This window comes from Otolemur garnettii, unplaced genomic scaffold, assembly GCF_000181295.1.
Source record: "Otolemur garnettii isolate 467f Iridium unplaced genomic scaffold, OtoGar3 scaffold00026, whole genome shotgun sequence".
Classification (NCBI taxonomy): Eukaryota; Metazoa; Chordata; class Mammalia; order Primates; family Galagidae; genus Otolemur; species Otolemur garnettii.
The window spans coordinates 4,552,400-4,574,748 of NW_003852421.1; the positions used below are offsets into that span (position 1 = coordinate 4,552,400).

The window sequence follows — 22,349 nt, forward strand, 5'->3', positions numbered from 1 at the left end:
ATTTGGGTGGGTGGGAAAGATAATGACCTTGCTTACTTTCCCCTGGGTCCCGGGAGCTGACTCCAGATGCCCACGCGCGCCGTGAGAGTTTTGCAGCCCGCACCAACCCGCCCGCAGGCAGCCCAGCCCTGGTCGGGCCCTGAGCTCCGGGACGTTTTTTACTCTGAGTGGTAGCCCTAGGCTGGGGAGGAGTCACCTGGATACACTCCCGGGGAGTTTTGTTTTGCAAGCAGTTTTGAAGGTGGAGATTACCCGAGTTGCAACCTGTTTTCTGCTTAGATTTAGTTATTTCTGGAATATCTTGATAATTTACTTTCTCTTTTTTGAGTTAGCAAAGAATTGTCTCTCCGCGCTTTGTTTTCTGAACAGAACAGGCCTGGGGATTCCCAGGAAAAATGTGCCAAGCAATAGGAGAGAAAACTTTGAAGTTTGTTTTAATATTTTGCCAGTCATTTAAATCTGAAACTTGGCTTTCCCAGTCTTGCAGGATTTGGGAAGCACATTCTTTAACTGTGTGGATTGCACACAATTTAAATCAAAGTCAGAATGTGTAAGGATTCTTAAGTAGCTCTTCCTTTTTGGCATTGTATGAACCAAGTACTACTTTTTATTATTAGTTATTGATGTTCTTCTGAAAATAGTAGAAACTGAAAATAATACTATTAACTGGATATTTCACTCCCTTGGCTCCTACAGATTGTAGAAAACTTAAATTTTAATTAATACGTTGGTTAATGAACTGCATAAAGACTTTTTTATTAGAATTCCTCATTGAAACATTTAATTTGGGGAGGGGCTCTATGATTTTTTATGGCATAACATCATTTATTGTTTCTGTTTTTCCAATTTAAAGACTGTTTATAAACCTGTTAAGTTTTATATCTCTCTGGGAAGGGAAAACAGACCCGAGTGAAAAATGACCTCTCTTTGAAGAAGGATGTTTTTTCTACTGTTGGTGCTGATCTTCCGGCTTGAGTCAGTGGGCGAGTCAGTGGGCGGTCATTCCTTCTGGAGACCCTCGTCGGAGAGTTTCCTCCTAAGCCTGTCTGGGTGTAGTGGTACTGCTTAATACAAAATAACCCACAAATGCTGACTTATGCATTTTCAAATAATAGCGACTGACTGAAGAGAGAGCATGCACCGGCACCAGTTTTTCTGGTGGCATTATGGTTTCGTGTGGAGGGATGTATTAGCCCATGGCGTGCTCTTTGTAGAAGTAGGATATACCCTCTTTGCCTCTGCCCGAGGGAGCCACTGCCCTCTGCTAAATGAATGATGATTCAGAATTTAATGAGTGTTTTTATGTCCAAAAACTTTTCTTAAAGCGTAAAAACTGATATGAAAACTACTGATTGCATGTCAACTCATTTAAATAAAAAAAAATTGTTACTTTACTGGCTGAATTAGATTGGTGATTTTGAAATGAGTATATTTAACCCTTCTTGTAAAGAAACTAATTCTAGAGTGTAGAGAGCCTGAGTTTTATTTTTTCTTTTAAAATGACTTTAAAACATCTCCCCTCTGCCTATCCTTTCCACAAATAACGCTTGTCCATTTTTAGGACTGTGTTAGGTATCATTTGTTTTGTATATTCCCCCACCTTCTGGCATTACTTAGAGTCTTTTAGGTTGAATGGAATCTGCAGCTTCCTAATTTTTCTCCGTTCTCCTTAATATTTTGTTAATGTTTGGTAAATGCTACATGCTTGATAACATAATAGGCATGGTTTTGAAATTATAAACTTGGGATTTTTCTTGTATAGGATGTCATATTAATACTGTTTCCAATTAAAGCGGAATTACTGTAGTTTTATTCCTGTAATTAAATTGCAAATCTGTAGCGAAATGTGTTACTGAAGTAACAAAGTCCCACAGTTAGATCTTTCACTGATCAAAGTGTGGATTTTGTAGGATTAAAAGCAGAATATACTCATTAAGCTTCACAAATATGTGGTTGTAACATTAATGCTTACTTTTCTCCAGATCTCCTGATTTTGAAGCTGAAATACATGCGATCACTATTTGATATACATTTTAAAGTTTGTTTTAAATTACCTTTTTTTTTTTTTGAGACGGAGTCTTACTCCATTGCCCCGTCTATAGAGTGTCATGGCATCAGCCTAGTTCACAGCAACCTTAGACTCCTGGGTTCCTCTTGCCTCAGCCTCCCCAGTACTTGGTTCTACAGGCATCCTCTACAATGCGTGCTAATTTTCTATTTTTAGTGGAGATGGCCTCTTGCTCTTGCTATGGCTGGTCTCAAATTTCTGAACTCAGGGATCTTCCAGCTTTGGCCTCCCAGAGTGCTAGGATTACAGGCGTGAGCCAAGCTGCCCCAACCTCAATTACCTTTTAAAGGAAGCCTGTTTCTTAGCAGGAGGTAAATAGGTCCTTTTGCATTGAATTTTAGATCAGGAGGGACCACTAAGTGTCACATCATCTCCAAAAACTTAAGAGACTTTCCCACTTAGAGACAAGAAGCTGAATCCTTAAGATTCTGAAGTATATGGCTGGGTTGGCCTGAGAACCCAAGGCTTCTCACCCTTGTGTCCCCTGTACCGTCCAGCATGACTTTTGGATCGTAGTTATACAGTGAAAATATCTTAAATTCCCTTGTCTTCTTTCATTCACCAAGTATTTACTGAGCATCTGCTGTGTGCTCTGTGTTAGGTGTTGAGGAGGTCAAGTGAAAATATGAAGACTTGGAAGGACTGTATGCTCTTTCAAGGAAGATAATAAGTACATGAATACTAGAACACAAAAGGGTAAGGCCCAGGAGGGGTACGCATGGCTGGGACAGAGGCTTCATGAGGAGATGAGGCAACATCCCTGTCATTGGGGCAACAGTAAGACTTTATGGAGGAACTGGTGTTGAATTAGATTTTTCGGAGTATTTCGGTTGGTAAATATGTAGGAGTGGTTGGCGAGCCTTCCAGGGGGAGAGAAGAGCATGAGCCAAGTCAGAGGCCTATGGAGTAGTCTCCTTTTCTGAGCATTCACTCTAAGGAAGGGGAGGCAGTAAAAAGACAGGAGGAAGGATCCTTTAGGACCAGAGCACAGGACACCTTGAATGCCCTGGAGAGGGATTTGGACAGGCAGAGGGGAGCCATTGCAGTCTTCCGCTGAAGTCAGTGAAAGTCTCCTTCAAAGATGATCACAGCTGAGCTGTAGGACGGTGTGGCTGATCTATGTAGGGTGGCTGCAAGTGGCCAGAGACTGCAAGAGCTAATCGGCTTAATTAAGGAAGCCACTGCACCATGAAGGAGGAGGGGAATAAAAGTCTGAACAAGGAGGAGGAGGGCGAGGCAGTGATAGTCGGATGGGAAAGTAGAGCTTGCCAAGGTGGAGTGACAGCTGCACCTAAGAACTGGATGTGAGAGGCAAGGAAGGGTCTGAGAAAACCGGCTCAGAGACGGAGCTGGAGTGAGTCATAGAGTGAGCATTGTAAATACTTTTCTGGGAAATGATTGCAAAGTAAGATTCATCTTAGCTTAATATCTGGCAGATAACATTTACATGGTTATTAAATTTGAGTAAGTTGTATGTTTTATAAAAATATCAGATCCGTGGGTAATAATAGTTACCCTTACCTGGCAAACCCCTATGATGCGCCACGTATATTACGTTTGTTATCTCAAGGCTCACGACAATCTTCCCAGTTTACAGATGGGAAATAAGGTTAAAGTCGTCAAACAACTTGCCCAAGGTCACACAGCTAGTAAGTAGTTGAACTAGGTTGGAATCCAGCGTACCAGGAGGACCCAAGAAAAAATCAAACCCTTGTTGTTGGAATTCATCTTATCTACTGTAAACTCTTTGCTATCTTATATGAGTTTTTACTTACTTTTAGTCTGTTGCATTTCCCAGCCTGCATTTCTGTGAAATATCTATTTCATAACCATTGTATGCTTTCATTAGTAGAGTTTCCATGTACTTAGGGAAAAAAACCTCTTGATTCTGCATTAAGCCAACCAATTGTTGGTCAGATCTATTAAGTGGGATGGAACAACTTTCAACAGTAATTAATCTTTTTTTCTCCAAATATGGGTATAATATCATTGTCATTAAGGTGACTGAAATGTCTTGGGAAGGAAAAAATTGCTGATACTTCTGATGCCTCAATGCTGACTTCTTAGGGTGGAGCAGAGGCGGGCTTGGGTATGACTTGGGCGTCTGACTTGACTCTCAGCTAACCAGTCTTTCCAGAAGAGGAGGTGCTAGGAGAGTGTTTCAGTCCCCAGGGTTGGGTGCTGCAGCTGGGAGCACTGCCCTGCCCCTTCATTTTCTGCTTCTCCCTAATGCTGGGTTGGTCTCAGTGGCCCTGCTGCTTGCAAATGGTTAGGTGTGGTTCTGAAGTGGAAACCACTGGCCCACAGACCCCAAGACTCAGGCATGAGCCACTCATTTGAAGTGACAACCGTAACATACTAGTGCAACCTGGTGATTTATGTCTCACCAGCGACACCTTGGACTTCAAAGACTTTGTGAATGTAAAATCTACATTGCAAGAAAATGAGGACACTATAGCTAGAACTGCAGCAAACCATCTGAGGTTCTACCTGGAATCACACGTTTTGACATACAAACATAACAGCCCTAGCTTCATCTGGCATCTGGGGAGTTGGCATCTTGATGGGTAACCAGACAGCTTGTAAATGATTTTTTTTTTTAATTTCAGTAAAATAATTGTAAGTTTTTGAATAGGGAAGTGATTCAAAATAGAAGTCTTTATTTTGGCATTGAATTTGGCATTGACCAAATATTCATATGTCATCCCCGTTTAATAAAAGAAAAAAAGAAGGACTCTGAATTTTCTGATCCCTTCTATAAATTTCTGTGATGCTATTAAAATGCAGTTTGATGTGAACATTCTAGATTGTATATAGAGTCAGCACATTGCACGCCATAAATGCAGCAATGTACACAGTTATGATCTAATAAAAAAAATTAGGTTTGGGAACATTAAAAAAAAATGGCATCACTTTCTTTGGATTGCCCCAAACTCTCATTTTTGAGAATTGTAGATAATCTGAGAAACTCCTGAAAATACCTAACACTCAATACCCAGTCCATTTCTTCCTTCTACTCTTTCTTTTCTTTTTTTTTTTTTGCTTCTGATCCCACCCCTAAGTTGCTGCAAAATATCCTTAAAATTATGGACTGGGGCAAAGAAAAAAAAAACAAATATAATCTCAAAGAACCATACAACGGCAGCAGCCTCCACAGGAAGAGCTGTCTTGAGGGGAGGAGTCAACTTCTGCAGGGCCTGTCTAAGCCTCACCGGCACTCTGGGGACGTGGGTGTCCTACCTGTCACAGGTGGAACTCCAAGGGCCGGAAGTGGGTGTCACCTTAACTTGCTCCTAGTAACAGGCTGTACAACTAGATGTGGCAGAGCTAAGAGTGGACTTGAACTCTGCCTGACTTCAAAGTCTTTCTGAAGTTAATGGTAGGTGATCGGTTTTCCACTCCCCTGCCCCTAACAAACACAATCTGCCAAACACACAGTGTGAAAATAAAGAACCATCCTGCCAGAAAGGAAGTGAGCTTTTTTTATTAGAGTGCTGCTCCTGCAGTTCCTTGGTAGGAGAAAATGAAGATTCACAAGGTCCTATTCCTAAAATCGATAGGAAAAATCCTCCCTTTTTTGCTTATTGTTGGGGTGGGGATGGGGGAAAGGAGGATGTACGCACTTCCTGGTAAGCTTTTGGATTTGCGATGAGATAAGTGGTGATATCCTTGGCTCAGTCCTCAGTTTGTTGTTCTACTTTACTAAACCCAACAAACAGTACCTTCTTTAAAGTACCTTCTGTGTGCAAAACCCTGTGTCAGAAGGTTGGGTGCTTTTAAGAGTTTTAAAGATGTGGGACTTTGCTGTCCAGGAGTTGGAGTAGCCAAGTAAGCAAAAACTGGTGCAGAAGTGGGGCAGAGGTATGATCAGGAAAGTTCCATAGACGAGGCAGCAGTGTGTAAGGTAAGAGGTAAATTATCATCCTTAAGTGAAAAAGTAAAAATACACTTTTTCTTTTACATAGGATCCTTTGGGGAAAAAAAAAATTGTATAAGTGAAAAATGCTCTGAAAAACATACAGAGCCAAGCAAAGAGGCTTTAAATCAGTAACAATGCATTTTATAATTACCATAATTTCTAATCTGCATTGACTGAGCTTTTCCTAGGCCCTTACTCTGTGAACCTGAATACAGACAGACATATGACTCTTTCTGGCACGAATACAAGACCCTGTGTTGATTGAAAGAACAAAGGAAAGGAGAGAGGAAGAGAGGGATAGAAAAATGAAGGAAAGAAGAAATCCAATGGGGGCAGTGCCTGTGGCTTAAAGGAGTAGGACACTGGCCCCATAAGCTGGAGGTGGTGGGTTCAAACTCAGCCCCAGCCAAAAAAACCAAAACAACAACAACAACAACAACAAAAACCTGCAAAAAAAAGAAATCCAATGAAAGAGAAAATATGGAAACAAAAAGAAATACAGGGTTGGGGGCATGGGCCAATAGTGTAATGAACACTATAGATTACACATATTACAAATTTACTTTTATAAAACAGAGTAATTGTTTATTTAAAAAACATTTTTACCTTGTAATGCCCTGCCTCAAAATAGTTGTCGTGTATTTTTTTCTATAATGTTCTTGACAACAAGTGTTTTTTTTGAGACAGAGTCTCACTTTATCGCCCTTGGTAGAGTGCTGTAGCGTCACAGCTCACAGTAACCTCCAACTCCTGGGCTTAGGTGATTCTCTTGCCTCAGCCTCGGTAGAAGCTGGGACTATAGGTGCCCACCACAGTGCCTGGCTATTTTTTTGTTGCAGATTGCCTGGGGCTGGGTTCGAACCTGCCACCCTCGGTATATGGGGCCGGCACCCTACTCAGTGAGCCACATGGGCTGTCCAGGCAACAAGTGTTAAAGTAATGTTTTTAGACAGCTAATTTTGTAGTCTTATTTTTAAAGAGAAAAGTGTTATTTGAAGGTGGTAAAATAAAACTTAGCTCTGCAATGTGTGTGTGTGTGTATATATATATATATATATATATATATATTTTTTTTTTTTTTTTGCAGTTTTTGGCCAGGGCTGGGCTTGAACCCACCACCTCTGCATATGGGGTCAGTGCCTTACTCCTTTGAGCCACAGGCACCTCCTGAAAGCTCTGTAATATTGTTCACAGGTTCATTCGGTCTGGCCTTGAACTAAAATCCAGAACTTGTATCCTCTTAGCCAACTGATAAAAAGCTCGCTATGCAAACATTTGGAACCATTACTTGTTTAAACAAATTTTAAAACAATTTTTAAAAAGTTTGAGCAGGCAGGTTCTTTGTTGTATTAATCTTTTGTCTTTCTAAGTTTCAAGATAAAACAACTTGAGAAGAGTTAAAAACTTTTAAGGACAAATGCTATTTTTTCAAGGATAGCTATGAATTTTAGTTTAGAAGTCAATATTCTTCCTACTGGTTTGACTCAAACGTATTTTGTTCTCTTTTTAAAAAACACTTGATGTCTTTCATCTTCGGTGCCACTGAAATGGGATTTAAAACTTGAAACTTGTGTCTTGTTACTTCGATTCCTAACATGGTTTAAAATCTCCCCACCCCTAACACTCATATGTAACAGTATTAAACATTTATGTGAGGCTAGGGAATTTTTAATAGCCTTATATACATGTTAAATTAATACATTTATTTAAAAAGTACTTCATACATGATAGAATTTAGCATCTTCCCAAAATGTACTATATAAGTTGAAGAGGAAACTCAGTTTCCATTGACTAGAACATACACTTTTGTATTATTTTCAACAAGGGACAATGAGTTTGGTGGTTTTATGAGTTCCAGGGTGAGTGAAGAAATCTTGGGTATTATCAAGCCCAACAGATGGAGGTCTAGAAAATTTCTCATATAAAAAGATCTAGAATCATGTGGTCAGTGAAAAATATATATAATCTTAGAAAGTTCTGAGTTACACACAACTTTTAAAAAATGCTTGTGTTCCCTGAAGCAAGTTTTTTTTTTCTGAGACAGAGCCTCAAGCTGTCCCCCTGGGTAGAGTGCCATGGCATCACAACTCACAGCAACCTCCAACTCCTGGGCTCAAGCGAGTCTCCTGCCTCAGCCTCCCAAGTAGCTGGGACCACAGGTGCTTGCCACAACGCCTGGCTATTTTTTGGTTGCAGCCATCGTTGTTTGGTGGGCCCGGGCTGGATTCGAATCCGCCAACTTAGGTGTATGTGGCTGGCGCCTTAGCCACTCGAGCCACAGGCGCCGAGCCAAGCAAGTTTTTCTGATTCTAGTGCTAAAGAATCCAGGGCTACACACATGGCTGGTGCATGACATTAGAATGAGCAGATGGTCAAAATCCTTTCTACCTGTGCTTCTTTCTTGATTTAAGTACAGCTAGTTCTGGATTTTTCACTGGGCTGAGACAAGCAAACTGGCATTTCAAGGTGGATTCCCTTTTCCTCAGTCACTATATCTCAGTGGACCTGAGTCTCCCTCCGCCCTGTTCTGATGGACTGAGACACTTGCAAGTTGTATATACCTGGTTCCCTTTCTTGCCTAGGCCGGTTTCCAAAAGTATCCTTGGGCCACACCTCAGACTGCAGTGGGCTGCTTATGATTGAAAGGCAGGATAAGTAGACCTCGTGGTAAGGATCAGATGCAGTCTTGAAAAGTCTGTATGCAAGATGAAATTTGGTTAATCAGATCACACTTTCCTATGGACAAATAGCAATACCATGAAGAATTTTTTTTATTAGTATTATCAGTATGTGAGGTTACTTTTTTTTTTTTTAAGTTCAGGTTTGTATGGGCAGAGGGAAGCAGAGAAGAGTCTTATAGACATGTCAACTGACCATTAGAGGTCTTCTAATAAAAACTAGGGAGAGAGAATTAGAAAAATAGACAAAACCCACAAAGGTTTTAAGCCAACATTTAATGGCTTAACCCCCCTTTTTCCTGGATGCCATTCATTTCCGAGTGTCGTGTAACTAACTACCATAGTAGCTGGGTAAAAAGAGCTGGTAAAAAGAGCTGATTTGTGGTCAAATGAATTTGGTCTCATAAATTCACTTTAAATAGACCTGTACTACGTATGTGCTCTTTGGTGCATTAATTTGCAATTGACTTTGACCTCCTGTCCCTGTTTTTAAATACATTTGTGTTTTAGATTCACAGAAAGATTATAAAGGCCAGGTGTGGTGGCTCATGCCTATAATCCCAGCACTCTCAAAGGCCCAAGCCAGTGAATTGCTTGAGCTCAGGAGTTCAGGATCACCCTGAGCAAGAGCCAGACCCCATCTCTACTAAAAATAGAACAACTAGCCCAGTGTAGTGGCGCACGCCTCTAGTCCCAGCTACTTGGGAGGCTGAGGCAAGAGAATTGCTTGAGCTCAGGAGTTTGACGTTGCTGTGAGCTGTTACACCATATCACTCTACTGAGGGCAATGTAGTGGGATTCTGTCTTGAGGGGAAAAAAAAGATTATAAAGATAGTACAGAATTTTTGTGTATCCTTCACATAGTTCCCACTATCTGCCACCATTTTATAGCTCAGTTTTCGATAGTTTTTACAGTGGCACACACATTACATTATGTAAGAAACTGACTTTCCATTGTGCTAAGGGATAACTCCTTCACATTTGGGATATACTTGAAACTTCAGGCTCGGCATCTGTGGTTCAAGAGGCTAAGGCTCCAGCCACATACACCTGAGCTGGAGGATTCAAATCCAGCTCGGGTCTGCCAAACAATAATGCTGGCTGCAACCAAAAATAGCTGGGCATTGTGGCCGGCACCTGTAGTCCCAGCTACTTGGGAGGCTGAGACAGGAGAATTGCTTGAGCCCAGGAGTCGGAGGTTGCTGTGAGCTGTGATGCCATGGTACTCTACCCAGAGGAACAGCTTGAGGCTCTGTTTCAAAAAATTTAAAAGAAAAAAAGAAAAAGAGACTGCATATAAATTGTGGGAATCACCCTTGGAGCCAAATTATTGAATAGAATTCCTTTTTGTTTTCTTTCCTTTTTTTTTTTTTCTTTTGAGACAAAATCTCATTCTTCTGGGTAGAGTGCTATGGTGTCATAGCTCACAGCAACTTCAAACTCTTGGGCTCAAGCAATCCTTTTGCCTCAGCCTACCGAGTAGCTGGGAATACAAGCATCTGTCACAAAACCCAGCTAGTTTTTCTGTGTTAAGTAGAGATGGAATCTTGCACTTGGTCAGGCTAGTCTTGAACTTCTGAACACAAGCAATTCATCTGCCTTGGCCGCTAAGAGTATTAGGATTACGGGTGTGAGCCCCTATGCCGCCTGAATAGAATTCTGAAATGTTTGAGAAGAAACTTTCTCCCATCCCCCTTTAATAAAGAAAAAAAACATAATCACACAGGACCTTCCCAATTCCTTATTCATCTGAGGGCTCTAAATGAGTTTCGGGATTTCTTAATTTTTGTCCTTTGTTTCCGGAATTTCTTTCCTTTATTTAGTAACAAGTACATTTTGCCCTGTTTGCTTGCTCTAAGTTGGTTGGAATTTTGCACAAGTTGGGACAACAGTTGTAGTCATATTTATATTTCAGCAGTGAAAGAAATGTGCCCCATTTCCTGTATAAGTGGAAGAAAGAGGCTGGTTGCATTCATGGGGATGAGGAGGAGGCTGTGCTGGTTTTGATAGGTGGACAGTTCCGGCACATTGTCTGGACCTGCCCGGTGGAGTCTGTGTCATCGTCTGGGAGTGGTTCCCAGGGAGGGCTGGGTTCCTCTCCCACATACAGCTAGTGCTGACTTGCTGGGGAGCCTTGCTTGCAGGGAGGGACCCCAAATAGGTAGAAAAAGAAAGTGCTTCCCTGTGGTGAGATGAGGTCAGGCGCTGTGGGAAAGGTTCCCACATTCTTATGTTCCTATCCCATCTGTGCATAATACAACCATTGTTTAAGCTTTACTTTTTCTATAGATAAATTCTTTCTTTACAACACACAGAGACACATACACATAAGAGAAAATCCAGCTGATCAGACAGGCATCAAACAGATAAAACCAGGTATAGGCCAGCCCTGGCTGAAGGACTAGGTGAAGAGCTCCAGCTTCTTCTGGCACATTCATGAGGACTTCTCCCAGATGCTAAGCAATAATTTGATATGCTTCACATCTCTCTTAAACCCGACTGCAGTAGGCTGTGCTGTGGAATGATGTATCTTGGCAAATTTAAAAGACTTTTATTATGCTTTGTTCTTTTGTGGATTCACTTACAAATTAAACTCCTGCCTTCTCTTTCTTTACAACACAGACAACGAAAATGCGGACCATCTGCAAAACTTTTCTTCCATCATTACTGTTATTTTAAGGTTTCTGCCACACATTTTTCAGAAAAGTGCCTCCTTTGAAGTACACATTGAGCGAGCCATGTTGTGGGGAAAAATGCGTATGCCAGGAACATCTTGAAAGGAGAAGGGGTTTGTACTTCAATTTCCCAGCACTTTCTTCACACCATGATTTTTCTATTACACCATTAGTATCTTTTACTGGAATTGCAGAAAATGCGTTTGTAGAGTATGCTTTTCTTTCCTCTCTCGTCTTTTCCTTCAGCTAGACTTGCCAGTGAAATTTTCATGCTCTTTGCTTGACACCGTGAAGTCTTCCTGTCAAGTGGGACTTGTGGGGACTGGGCATGAGGGACCACTGTGGGATGAAGTGACGATGTGTATGAACTGAAATAGCTCTTTGCCATTGTCATTGCCAGAAGTGTGTTTTTACAACTCCATAGGAATGTTTCTGGGTCTGGAGGTGGTGGTGGTGGTGGGGAAACTGGCTGTAAAGGACTTTATTGGGCTAATTGGTAAACTTTGAAAAAGTTCTGTAGATTACAAACTAGTATTATATCTTGATTTTGTATCAAGTATTATATTCTTGATTTTGATAATTGTACTGTGGTTATATTAACATGTGCATATAATGAATGTCTTTATTCTTAGGAACATAATACATGCTGCACTCTTTGGGGATAAGAGGACACGATTATTCTCATGGTTCAAACAAAAAAGAATATATATACACACGCAGAAATAAATACATACACACATGTGGGGGGGGGGATAGAGGAAACATAGCAAAATGTTGACCATTGGAAAATCTTGGCAAAGGGTCTCACAGAAGTGTTTTTGTCCCCTTTTTGCAACTTTTCTGGAAGTTTGAAATATTTCAGAATGGAAAACACAGTTACTTCACATTTGGTCTCTTTGTGTTTGCCTCCGTAGTCAAACTGGTACAATGTCCAGGCACCAGAATCAGAACACCATCCAGGAGCTCCTGCAGAACTGCTCGGATTGCCTGATGCGAGCGGAGCTGATTGTGCAGCCTGTAAGCTGTCTTTCCATTGTTTCTCCCACAGTATCATCCATACCTGATTGTGTTCCTGGTTAGCTTCGACTGTCCTAGCCCATAATATCCCTGTTCACTGACCTCTTTCATACACATTGTTTGGAGATTGTATTCTGAACAGAACAGAGAGGGATATGTATCTTAATCTGTTTGTAATAGTGGTTTAATCGTGGGAGTCAATGTTCAAACACAGGTTTAGTTATTTTTATTAAAACAAAATTTTTTAGAGGATCTCTCTTGCTCTGTCATCTAGGCTGGAGTCTGCTGTTGTGATCACAATTCACTGTAGCCTTGAACTCCTAGGCTCAAGAGCTCCTCCCATCTCAGCCTCACTAGTGGCTGGGACTATAGGCCTGTGCCACCACACCCAGTTCTTTATTATTTATTTATTTATTTTGAGTCAGAGTCTCATTTTGTTGCCATTGATTGAGTGCTATGGCGTCATAGCTTACAGCAACCGCAGACTCTTGGGCTCAAGTAATTCTCTTACCTTACCCTCCTGAGTAGCTGGGACTATGGGTGCCCATTACAATTCCCGGCTATTTTTTTTTTTTTTTTTTTTGAGACAGAGTTATACTTTGTTACTCTTGGTAGAATGCAGTGGCATCATAGCTCACAGGACTCTCCAACTCTTGGTGCCTGGCTATTTTTAGAGACAGAGGGTCTTGCTCTTGTTTAGGCTGGTCTTGAACTTAGGAGCTCAGGGAATCCACCTGCCTGAGCCTCCCAAAGTGATGGGATTACAGGCGTGAGCCACCTTCCCTGACCCATACCCAGCTCTTTAAAAACCTTTGTTTCTGTAGAGACAGGTTTCCACAGTTGTTTTAGGAAAATCCCAGGATGGCATAGGAAATCCTGGCATCTGCCTCATCGTAAAGTACCCCTGTTAAATAGTTCTATATTTGAAACAAATTTTAACCAAGTGAATTTATGGGTTCTGTTTGGAGAATATCTTAATGTTCTCATTTTGTAATTTATATTATGTATAAATAGAATATTATAAATTAAGTTCTGGCTTATTTCATACAGTTAAAAAATGTCACTTTAGTCCATGTGCAAAGATATTTGGGGATCAGCAAACTAACTGGATTCCAGTTCTGCTTATTTCTAGTATCTGATTTGAAATGTATCCCCCCTAAATTTTCATCATAGTGCCTCAAAATAGTGCCTCCGCAAAATAGGAGTCATCAGGGATTTAATATACAACATTTTGCATCCCAGCCCTGGACATGGTTTATAGTGACTATGGACATATTTTAAATGTATTTCCAAAAATTTACATGGCATCATGCTCTTCAGTTTATTTTTACTTGTGTACATCAAGATGCAATAAAAATGTGTCAGGGAAATAGTATCATATTTGCTAACATTTCTTTTTAGAGAAATGAGGCTCATTCGGCTGAAGCTGAATGAAAACAGTAAATGAAAGCTTACGGGAAGCTTTCTGTTTAAAAAGGAATAACAACTTTATTTTGAAGTAATTATAGACTCACAAGAAGTTACAAAAATAGTCCAGAGCAATCTCTGCCTAGCACCCTGCTTCTCTCAGTGGTGACATCTTATATGATATGGTGCATTATCAAAACCAGGACATTGGCTAGGCATGGTGGCTCATGCTTGTAATCTTAGCACTCTAGAGGGATGAGGTGGGGGATTGCTTGAGGCCAGGGGTTTGAGATCAGCCTGAGCAAGAGTGAGACCCTGTCTCTACAAAGAATAGAAAAATTAACTGCACATGGTGGTGCATGCCCAGGGGTTTGGGGTTGCAGTGAGGTATGATGCACTCTTCTGAGACTCTGTCTCAAAAAAAAAAGCAAACAAACAAACAAAAAATCTGAGGACATTAGCCCCATGCTATTTAGCCAGGCAGAAGCTTTCTTTTTAAGAAATAAAAAGTTATTTTCTTATAAGATCAGGTAAAAGGTCATATCTGGTATATCATAGTGAAATTCCCATTAGATGAGAGTTGTGTGTAAATTTGAAAAATCTCTTAAAATATTGGAACGCCATTCAGCATAGCGAAAGACGGAGACTTTGCAAGACTAGAAAAGCACAAATCCCACGTACTCAGTACTGATCTGAAATTAGATCAAAGGCTCGGCACCTGTAGCTCAGTGGCTAGGGCACCAGCCACATACACCAGAGCTGGCGAGTTCAAATCCAGCCTGGGTCTGCCAAACAACAATGACATCTACAGCCAAAAAATAGCCGGGCATTGTGGCAGGCGCCTGTAGTCCCAGCTACTTGGGAGGTTGAGACAAGAGAATTGCTTAAGCCCAGGAGTTGGAGGTTGCTGTGAGCTGTGATGCCACAGCACTCTATCCAGGGCAACAGCTTGAGGCTCTATCTCAAACAAACAAACAAAAAATTAGATAAAAAACTACAGGCCCACATGAGAGAAAACCACAATTAAATGGAAGAAGATGGGAGTGGGGGAGGGAGTTCCGGAAGTTCCCACCTCTCAGGTACAATGCAGGGGTATATGGCACTTCCTCGGTGAAAGATTCAATTAGAACTCGGACTTTACCTTACACACGCAAATAATGTGACCTAATTGTATGTACCCTCATATTAACCTGAAATAAAAAAAATATTGAAGCAAGGGGAAGATTAGCATTCTGTAAATATGCTTTTAAAAGCCAAGTGAAAGTTTACAAGGTAGTCCACAAATTTTGTTCCATGAATCTCTCTCTATTTATCTTCTTACCTCAAAGTAATAACACCACTTCTAGTTAGAAATCTTCTGCATTGAGATGGGGGAGCCGAAAAGATTTGTTGTGTTTACGGTAGAAGCTTTTACTTCCATTAATGCACATGAAGCTTTTCTTCCCGGTATTGTGTGTTTTCCTTCAAGTGAATCCTTTCTTTTAGGAATTGAAATATGGAGATGGAATACAGCTGTCTCGGAGTAGAGAACTGGATGAGTATTTTGCCCAGGCCAACGATCACATGGAAATTGCAGACAGCTTGATTAGAGAGATGCGGCAGATGGGCCAGCCCTGTGACGCTTATCAGAAAAGGTACCGTCCACAGAGTGCGGATCAGGAGGATACATTACACTGGCCACCCAGGCCTTCCTGTGAAGGCGGCATAGGTGTTCATTTCTAAGGAAGGGCTCACTTACTTGGTATTTTGCAGCTTTGTGTATAGAAATTGACTACTTCCTTATGAGATGTTAACTGCAGCTTTATTTAGAGGGCAGTAAGGGCCTTTGGTACAGCATTTGGCTTCCTAAGAGTTAAATAGCAAGTCAAGCTTAGTTTTAATAAATTAAAAAATGAGATTCAGAGTTGGAAAAAAATGCTTTAAAGCAGAGATGTGTACTCTGCATTTGGTCTGCTGTCTCCCAGGGCCCAGAGTTTTAAGAATATTTTTAAGAAAAGTACCTGCAAACGAAAGGTACTACCAGGTTAGGCAAAGGCGATTACACTTTACACAAAGTTTTGGGCTTTGGGACACTTCCAAACCTTTAATGTGTTTTTCTTTTTGGATGTGATCAAGATTTTCTGTTTTTGTATGGGATCAAGATTCAAGCCATGGGATAAAGAAAAAAATCTTCACATACCTGAGACATTTCTGCCCTCTGTATTGACTTAAAGGAGCTTCCAAAAAGGGAAAATTTGCCCAGCACATGTTTTCATAGGCTGTTCTCCTTCAATGGTGTCATTGTTTTTCTTTTCAGACTACTTCAGCTCCAAGAGCAGATGCGAGCCCTTTATAAGGCCATCAGTGTCCCTCGAGTCCGCAGGGCCAGCTCCAAGGGTGGTGGAGGATACACTTGTCAGAGCGGCTCTGGGTGGGATGAGTTCACCAGGCGTGTCACCAGTGACTGTCTGGGCTGGATGAAGCAGCAGAGGGTAAGCGGATTCCAGGTGGAGGATGCCCCAAACCTGTAGAGACCAGGTGCACAGAGCACAAAAGCGTTAGCCCTGTGTTCTGTTCACAGAGGGGGGTTTGGACCTCAGATGGCAGCAACAACTTTCTATTTTCAGAATCTTCCTCCTATACCACTTGAAAGTGGTCTTCTATTTTGAAATAAGTGAAATTTCTAGGTAGTTTCTTATTTCTGTGTGGCCGAGGGAATTAGCCTCATTGCCGTATAGTCGCACTTTATCACACAGGTTATATTGAAGAGGTATAACTTAATTAGTAGAGTAAGTTTTTTGAATATCCAGCTTTTCCTATTCACAACTAGAAAATCCATTGTGGGAGTTTATGTGTTAAATAAATTCTTTGTTCTACTCCAGTGGCAACTGACTTCATCTGCATTACTGATAAGTACTGGAAAAAAAAAAAGCACAGAAGTTGTGGGGGTTCATTTAAAATCTAACAAACTGGAGGAGGGGACACAGTAAAACTGGATATTCTGGTTTGGGCTCTCTGGTCACTAACCTTCTACTTCTGAAGTGTCAGTTGTGCAACCAGCATGTCCCTGGTGTGGGAGTGAAGTAAAATAATGGCAGAAGTATGTGCTGATCCTTTCCCTAGCACCGGAGTTTCTACAAGGCATTTTTCAATGCTAATTATTGTTTTGTTGTTTTATGTAGCAATTATGCTCCATAATGAACAGGTGGCAGTAGAAATATGCCATAATCACATAGATGGAAGTTTTATAATGAAAGCCTACTAATGAACCGTCGTTCCCTTGAGAAGGTGGATATGTTAGAGGGATAAGTGGTGGAGAGATTGACTGTTACCCAGTGTGGTTATGGTTGTGAGAAAGGTTCATTTGCTTAGTCGTTGGCAGTGGTTTTAAATGTCTCAACTACTTCCAGACCATGAGGTGTGTTCTTGCCTAGGTGGGGAGGAATTTCGCAATGTTCGCTCATTCACTCACTCGTTCTTTGAACTTTTTCTCCCACTTAATGAAAAAGGCTGTAAATACAGAGGGTGGGACTTACAGAGGGGAAAGGTCAGTTAGAACCCCAGAAACCTAAATACAAACCTATTTGTGTGTTTTCAAATTTCCCTTCTAAACCTGTGAACACACATTGTTTGAGGATTTTATGAATATTGGCATTGTGAAGGCTCAAAAATTGTTTTCCATCGTTCTAAAAAAGAGTATTACTGAAGAAAACAAGATATATACACCCAAAGGCCAAATTTCAATCTAGATCAGTGTGCGATTAATTGCTCTGTGAGAGCTGCAGTAAAATCCTGTTGGGGTGGGAGAGAGATGGTTCTCCAGCCCCTGTGGAGTGGAGCAGTCGAAGGGGAGGACCTGGCAGACTTCATAGGGTTTGTACTACACTTTCACCATCCGTAATGATAGGTGGAATATCCTTGGAACCAAATTAGTTATGAAACATCATATTCCCTGAAGTTTCCTTAGTCGGTATGATAGTTATATCTAATAAAATAGCCCATAATTGGTCATTTTCTATGTTCATATTGAGCATAGCTTTTTTTTTTTTTTTTTTTTTTTTGAGACAGAGCCTCAAGCTGTCCCCCTGGGTAGAGTGCCATGGCATTACAGCTCACAGCAGCCTCCAACTCCTGGGCTCAAGCGAGTATCCTGCCTCCGCCTCCCAAGTAGCTGGGACCACAGGCGCCTGCCACAATGCCCGGCTATTTTTTGGTTGCAGCCGTCATTGTTGTTTGGCAGTCCGGGCTGGGGATTCGAACCCGCCACCTTAGGTGTATGTGGCTGGCGCCTTAGCCGGTTGAGCTATAGGCGCCCAGCCGAGCATAGCTTTTTAAAGAATACTTTGTAGCAAAGGCCCAATGTTTTTAAAGTTTGGAAAGAGGCATTGTTACTTGAACTAAGTTTTATGTCATTTTCTAACAGAAGTAATCGATGTGCAGTGGTTTGCAGCCAGGCAGTGGCCCTCATGGTCTCAGACAAACTAAAAGCTATTAGGTTGCTTCCTGCAGCTTTGCTCTGGGATTTGCTCCGGCTCCTTTTCTCTTACCCCTCTTCCCCCATTTATGGCCTGCATTCTTTACCTCCCTCCCCGGAGACCAGGGCCTGCTGATAAGGGCCCTGCTGCCCAGCAGCACAGGCGGGAGGCTGACAGGCAATCTCCTCTGCCAGGATTTGTTTTGTCTCCCTGACTGTGTTTGCTGATGGACGAGTCAGATACTATACACCTGGCTGGTAATGAGAGGCATGACTGCAGCCTGGTCATCTTGCTCACTTCCCAGGGCACACAACTGGCAGTTTCTCTTTTAAATTTGAGACAGCTACCAGAAAAGGAGGGCCGAAGTCCCGGGTAACCATCAGTTATCTGACTCCAAAATGGCTCTGCTTTCTGGAGCCTTGCCAGGTGTCTTAGAACATGGATGTGGCTTGGAACAATGTGTATTATGTTCTTGTTGCAATCCTCGGCTGGAATGTTTGTCCTTGGCATGTTCAAGAGATGACACAGGTGATTTGGAAATTTACATGTACTCATGCAAAACAGGATGAGGTAATAGACTTATTCCAGAGGGAAATCTGAGGAACGATATGTTTGATTCTTACTATGGGGCCTTCTTACATCTGAGACTCAAATAAATTTAGTCAGATTTAATTTTTTAAAAAGCTAATATAAATTCACAATTTTAATACTGCAAACATTAAGACCTTGAGTATATGTTATAGTAACTTCCCTTTGAAATGGGTCATAGAGGATGTTGTATCCAGAAAGGGAAATGCTGGATTTAAAAGACCCCAAAATTACATTTATCAAAACAGTGGAAAGAAATAAACAATGAGAGATAATTTCAGGTTAGCTATTTGGCTTGGGAAGCAGTGCATGCATGATTGTGCTTAATGATTTTTGATGCACATTTTAAAATGATTGAATACAGAAATGTCTGTGTGTACTTTCTTAAATCTTTACACACATGCGTGCACACATGTCTATATGTATACTTGCTTGCACATACACACATAGGTTTTTTTTTTTTTCTTTAGAAGATATGATCTTAGGTTAGTCCCTTGGTGCTTTGACCCCTGATGTTTACATAGATGAATCAGATGCAAAGTCATGAAAATGAAGGATGCCTCTCTCTCCCTTTCTCTCTGCAGGCACAGATGGACATGGTGGCTTGGGGTGTGGACCTCACCTCCGTGGAGCAGCACATCAACAGCCACAGGGGCATCCACAACGCCATTGGTGACTATCGCTGGCAACTGGACAAAATCAAAGCTGACCTGGTACTTTCCAGTGTTTCATGTTAGAGTCTTAAAAAGCATACTGAGGGAATGTGTGATTACACTTTAGTTACATTTAGATCCTAGGCAATTTGGTCTGACACATCAGCCTACTATTTCTTCCCTAAGAGATTGGAAAATTTTTAAAATTCCATATTTATAAATGGGTAAGTGGAATTGGATGGCCCTCCAAAGGACTGTGTAGGAGTTAAACAGAAGGCCAAGGGTGTGCGCCCACTCATTTGTTTGCAGTTTATAAATAAATATCTTTGGAGGTGGTAGTTCCTTTTTGTAGAAAACAGAGAGTCTCTTCTGATTGAGAAAATGGGACACAATCCCATGAATCCTTTCTTAGGTTGTAATTAAAATGTGTTTCTACTGAAAGAAATCATGTCTCATCCTGACACCCCTCGTGTGCTGACAAAAGTCAGACTCAAAGCTGGATTGAGAATTGTAGCATAAAGTATTAACCTCATCTTAAGTGCTTGGTTTCACCCCAGAGCCCTAACACTTTAAAATGCCTAACTTTTTTTACTTGAACCAAAGCTACTCACTCTTCTTCTTCTGGCATTTTTTTGGGGTGTCCGTCCACCTGAGTATCTGATCAACTTTCTTACTGATTTCTCTAACATTTAGTGAATCCTAAATCATATTTTCAAACTTTAGGAAAATGTTGTAACAAGTGAATCTTTAAGTGACTGTGTTCAAACCTTTCTGTTGTGGAGCTGGCATTACCAAGCCAGTGAGGGTTTGCCTTCAAAGGGCCTGAGAATAGGTCCCCAGGGGGTGAAAGATTTCGTAGAGCAAATACTTCTTTCTACTTAGAGATTTGAGGCTGGTAACTGACCAAAAGCAGGTTTAGAAGGGCTGCTCCTGCTATACATATCTGCAAGGAAAATTAAAGAATTACCTGCTTTTTCTCATTGTCTAGCGCGAGAAGTCAGCAATCTACCAGTTGGAGGAAGAATATGAAAACCTGCTGGTAAGTTGGCTTATTTCTCAAGGGCACAAAGGTTCCATTGTTTTCAATTCAATTCAGTTCCATAAATACCAAGCACCTCCTGGGGGTGAGGCACCTGCTTGGCATAAGGACCCTGGAAAGTGTGTTTACCTGTTCTGTTTTAAAGTTGTGTCACATAAATGACACTTGTTAAATACTAGCAGTTAAAGCAATAAATCTTCGCCACTGTGAATTGTGATCTTTTTTGTGAAGTATATGCAGAAATAAAACTTACTTTCCTCCAATGAGGTCTACCCGACGGCCTTTACTATTTTGTGGTAGACTCTGTATCAATTACTTGATTCATAATTAGAAGAGAGGTTCCCATTCTTCTGCCTACTTGTGTCACCCTGTCTTCATTTTTTTCAATATTTCTTTGTTGACAGCCTTTTTTTTAATATATAATATGGCTAGTGGCAACAGCAATTTTCCTATTAGGATGGGGGTGTGACTGGTGGCACACTTAATTTTTAGAAGAAGAGAAAGGTAGGAAAAAAATTTAAGGGTTCATTTTCCCTTTCATAGTCAAAACTAATTATTGATGGGTATAAAAATACAGTTGGATAGAAGGAATACGTTCTAGTATTTGATAATACAATTGGGAAGTTAGTTAGCAATAGTTTATCGTATACTTCAAAATAGCCAGAAGAGAGGAAAAGCACAGGGAAAGGATCAGTGCTAGAGGTGCCAGACATCCCAGTTACCCTGGCTTGATTATTACACATTGTTTACATGTATCAAAATACCACATAGATCCCAAAATACATACTATGATTATATCAATAAAAAGTTAAAAGGTTATAAGACCTTATTTAGAAGAACTTAAGGCCAGGTGCAGTGGCTAACGCCTGTAACCCTAGCACTCTGGTAGGTCGAGGTGGAAGGATTGCTTGAGCTCAGGAGTTCAAGATCAGCCTGAGCAAGATCGAGAACCCTGTCTCTGCCCCCCCCATGTCTACTAAAAATAGAAAAATTAACCAGGCATTGTGGGCACCTATAGTCCCAGCTACTCAGGAGGCTGAGGCAAGAGGATCACTTTAGCCTAGGAGTTTGAGGTTGCTGTGAGCTATGATGCCGTAGCACTCTAGCCCGGGCAACATAGTAAGACTCTATCTTTAAAAAAAAAAAAAAAAAAGAAAGAAAAGAAGAAGAGCATAAAATATTTTTTAAAAAACACCCTAATTATTGAACCCAAACATTAGTGTATGAATCATAATCCTTTGGAAATAAGCGGTTTCACTGAAGCTAAGATTGCTGTTTTTGTTTTTTTTTTTTTGAGACAGAGTCTCAAGCTGTTGCCCTGAGTATAGTGCCATGGCATCATAGCTCACAGCAACCTCAAACTGTTGGGCTTAAGTGATTCTCTTGCCTCAGCCTCTCAGGTAGCTGGGATTACAGACACCCACCACAACACCTGGCTATTTTTGTTGTTGTTGTTGTTACAGTTGTCATTGTTGTTTTAGCTGGCCTGGGCTGGGTTGGAACCTGCCAGCCTTGTTGTATGTGGTGAGTGTCCTACCCACTGAGCTACAGCCCCCAACCTAAGATGGTGTCTTGTTCACTACAAATTTTGATGGACCTTTTTCCCACACCAGGTAGTCAGTGAATACCCACCACTAACATTTTTCCTTTTTTTTTTTTTGAGAAAGAGTCTTACTATGTCGCCCTCAGTGGAGTGCTGTGATATCACAGCTCACAGCAACCTCAAACTCTTGGGCTTAAGCAATTCTCTTGCCTCAGCTTCCCAAGTAGCTGGGACTACAGGTACCCACCACAACACCAGCTATTTTTTGTTGCAGTTGTTTAGCTGGCCCTGGCCGGGTTCGAACCTAC

The 22,349-nt window shown here is 41.2% G+C and overlaps 1 protein-coding gene across 2 annotated transcripts in view; it reads left to right on the top strand.

Annotated features, from left to right (window-relative positions):
• Positions 1-22,349, top strand: part of DSP (desmoplakin) — a 47,254-nt gene that overhangs the window by 1,330 nt on the left and 23,575 nt on the right. For both annotated transcript variants that reach the window (XM_012804232.2, XM_003788290.3), the window contains exons 2-6: positions 12,255-12,357; positions 15,250-15,398; positions 16,061-16,235; positions 19,391-19,519; positions 20,448-20,498. In XM_012804232.2, coding sequence (XP_012659686.1) covers positions 12,255-12,357; positions 15,250-15,398; positions 16,061-16,235; positions 19,391-19,519; positions 20,448-20,498 — 607 coding nt within the window. The remainder of the gene's footprint in view (positions 1-12,254; positions 12,358-15,249; positions 15,399-16,060; positions 16,236-19,390; positions 19,520-20,447; positions 20,499-22,349) is intronic.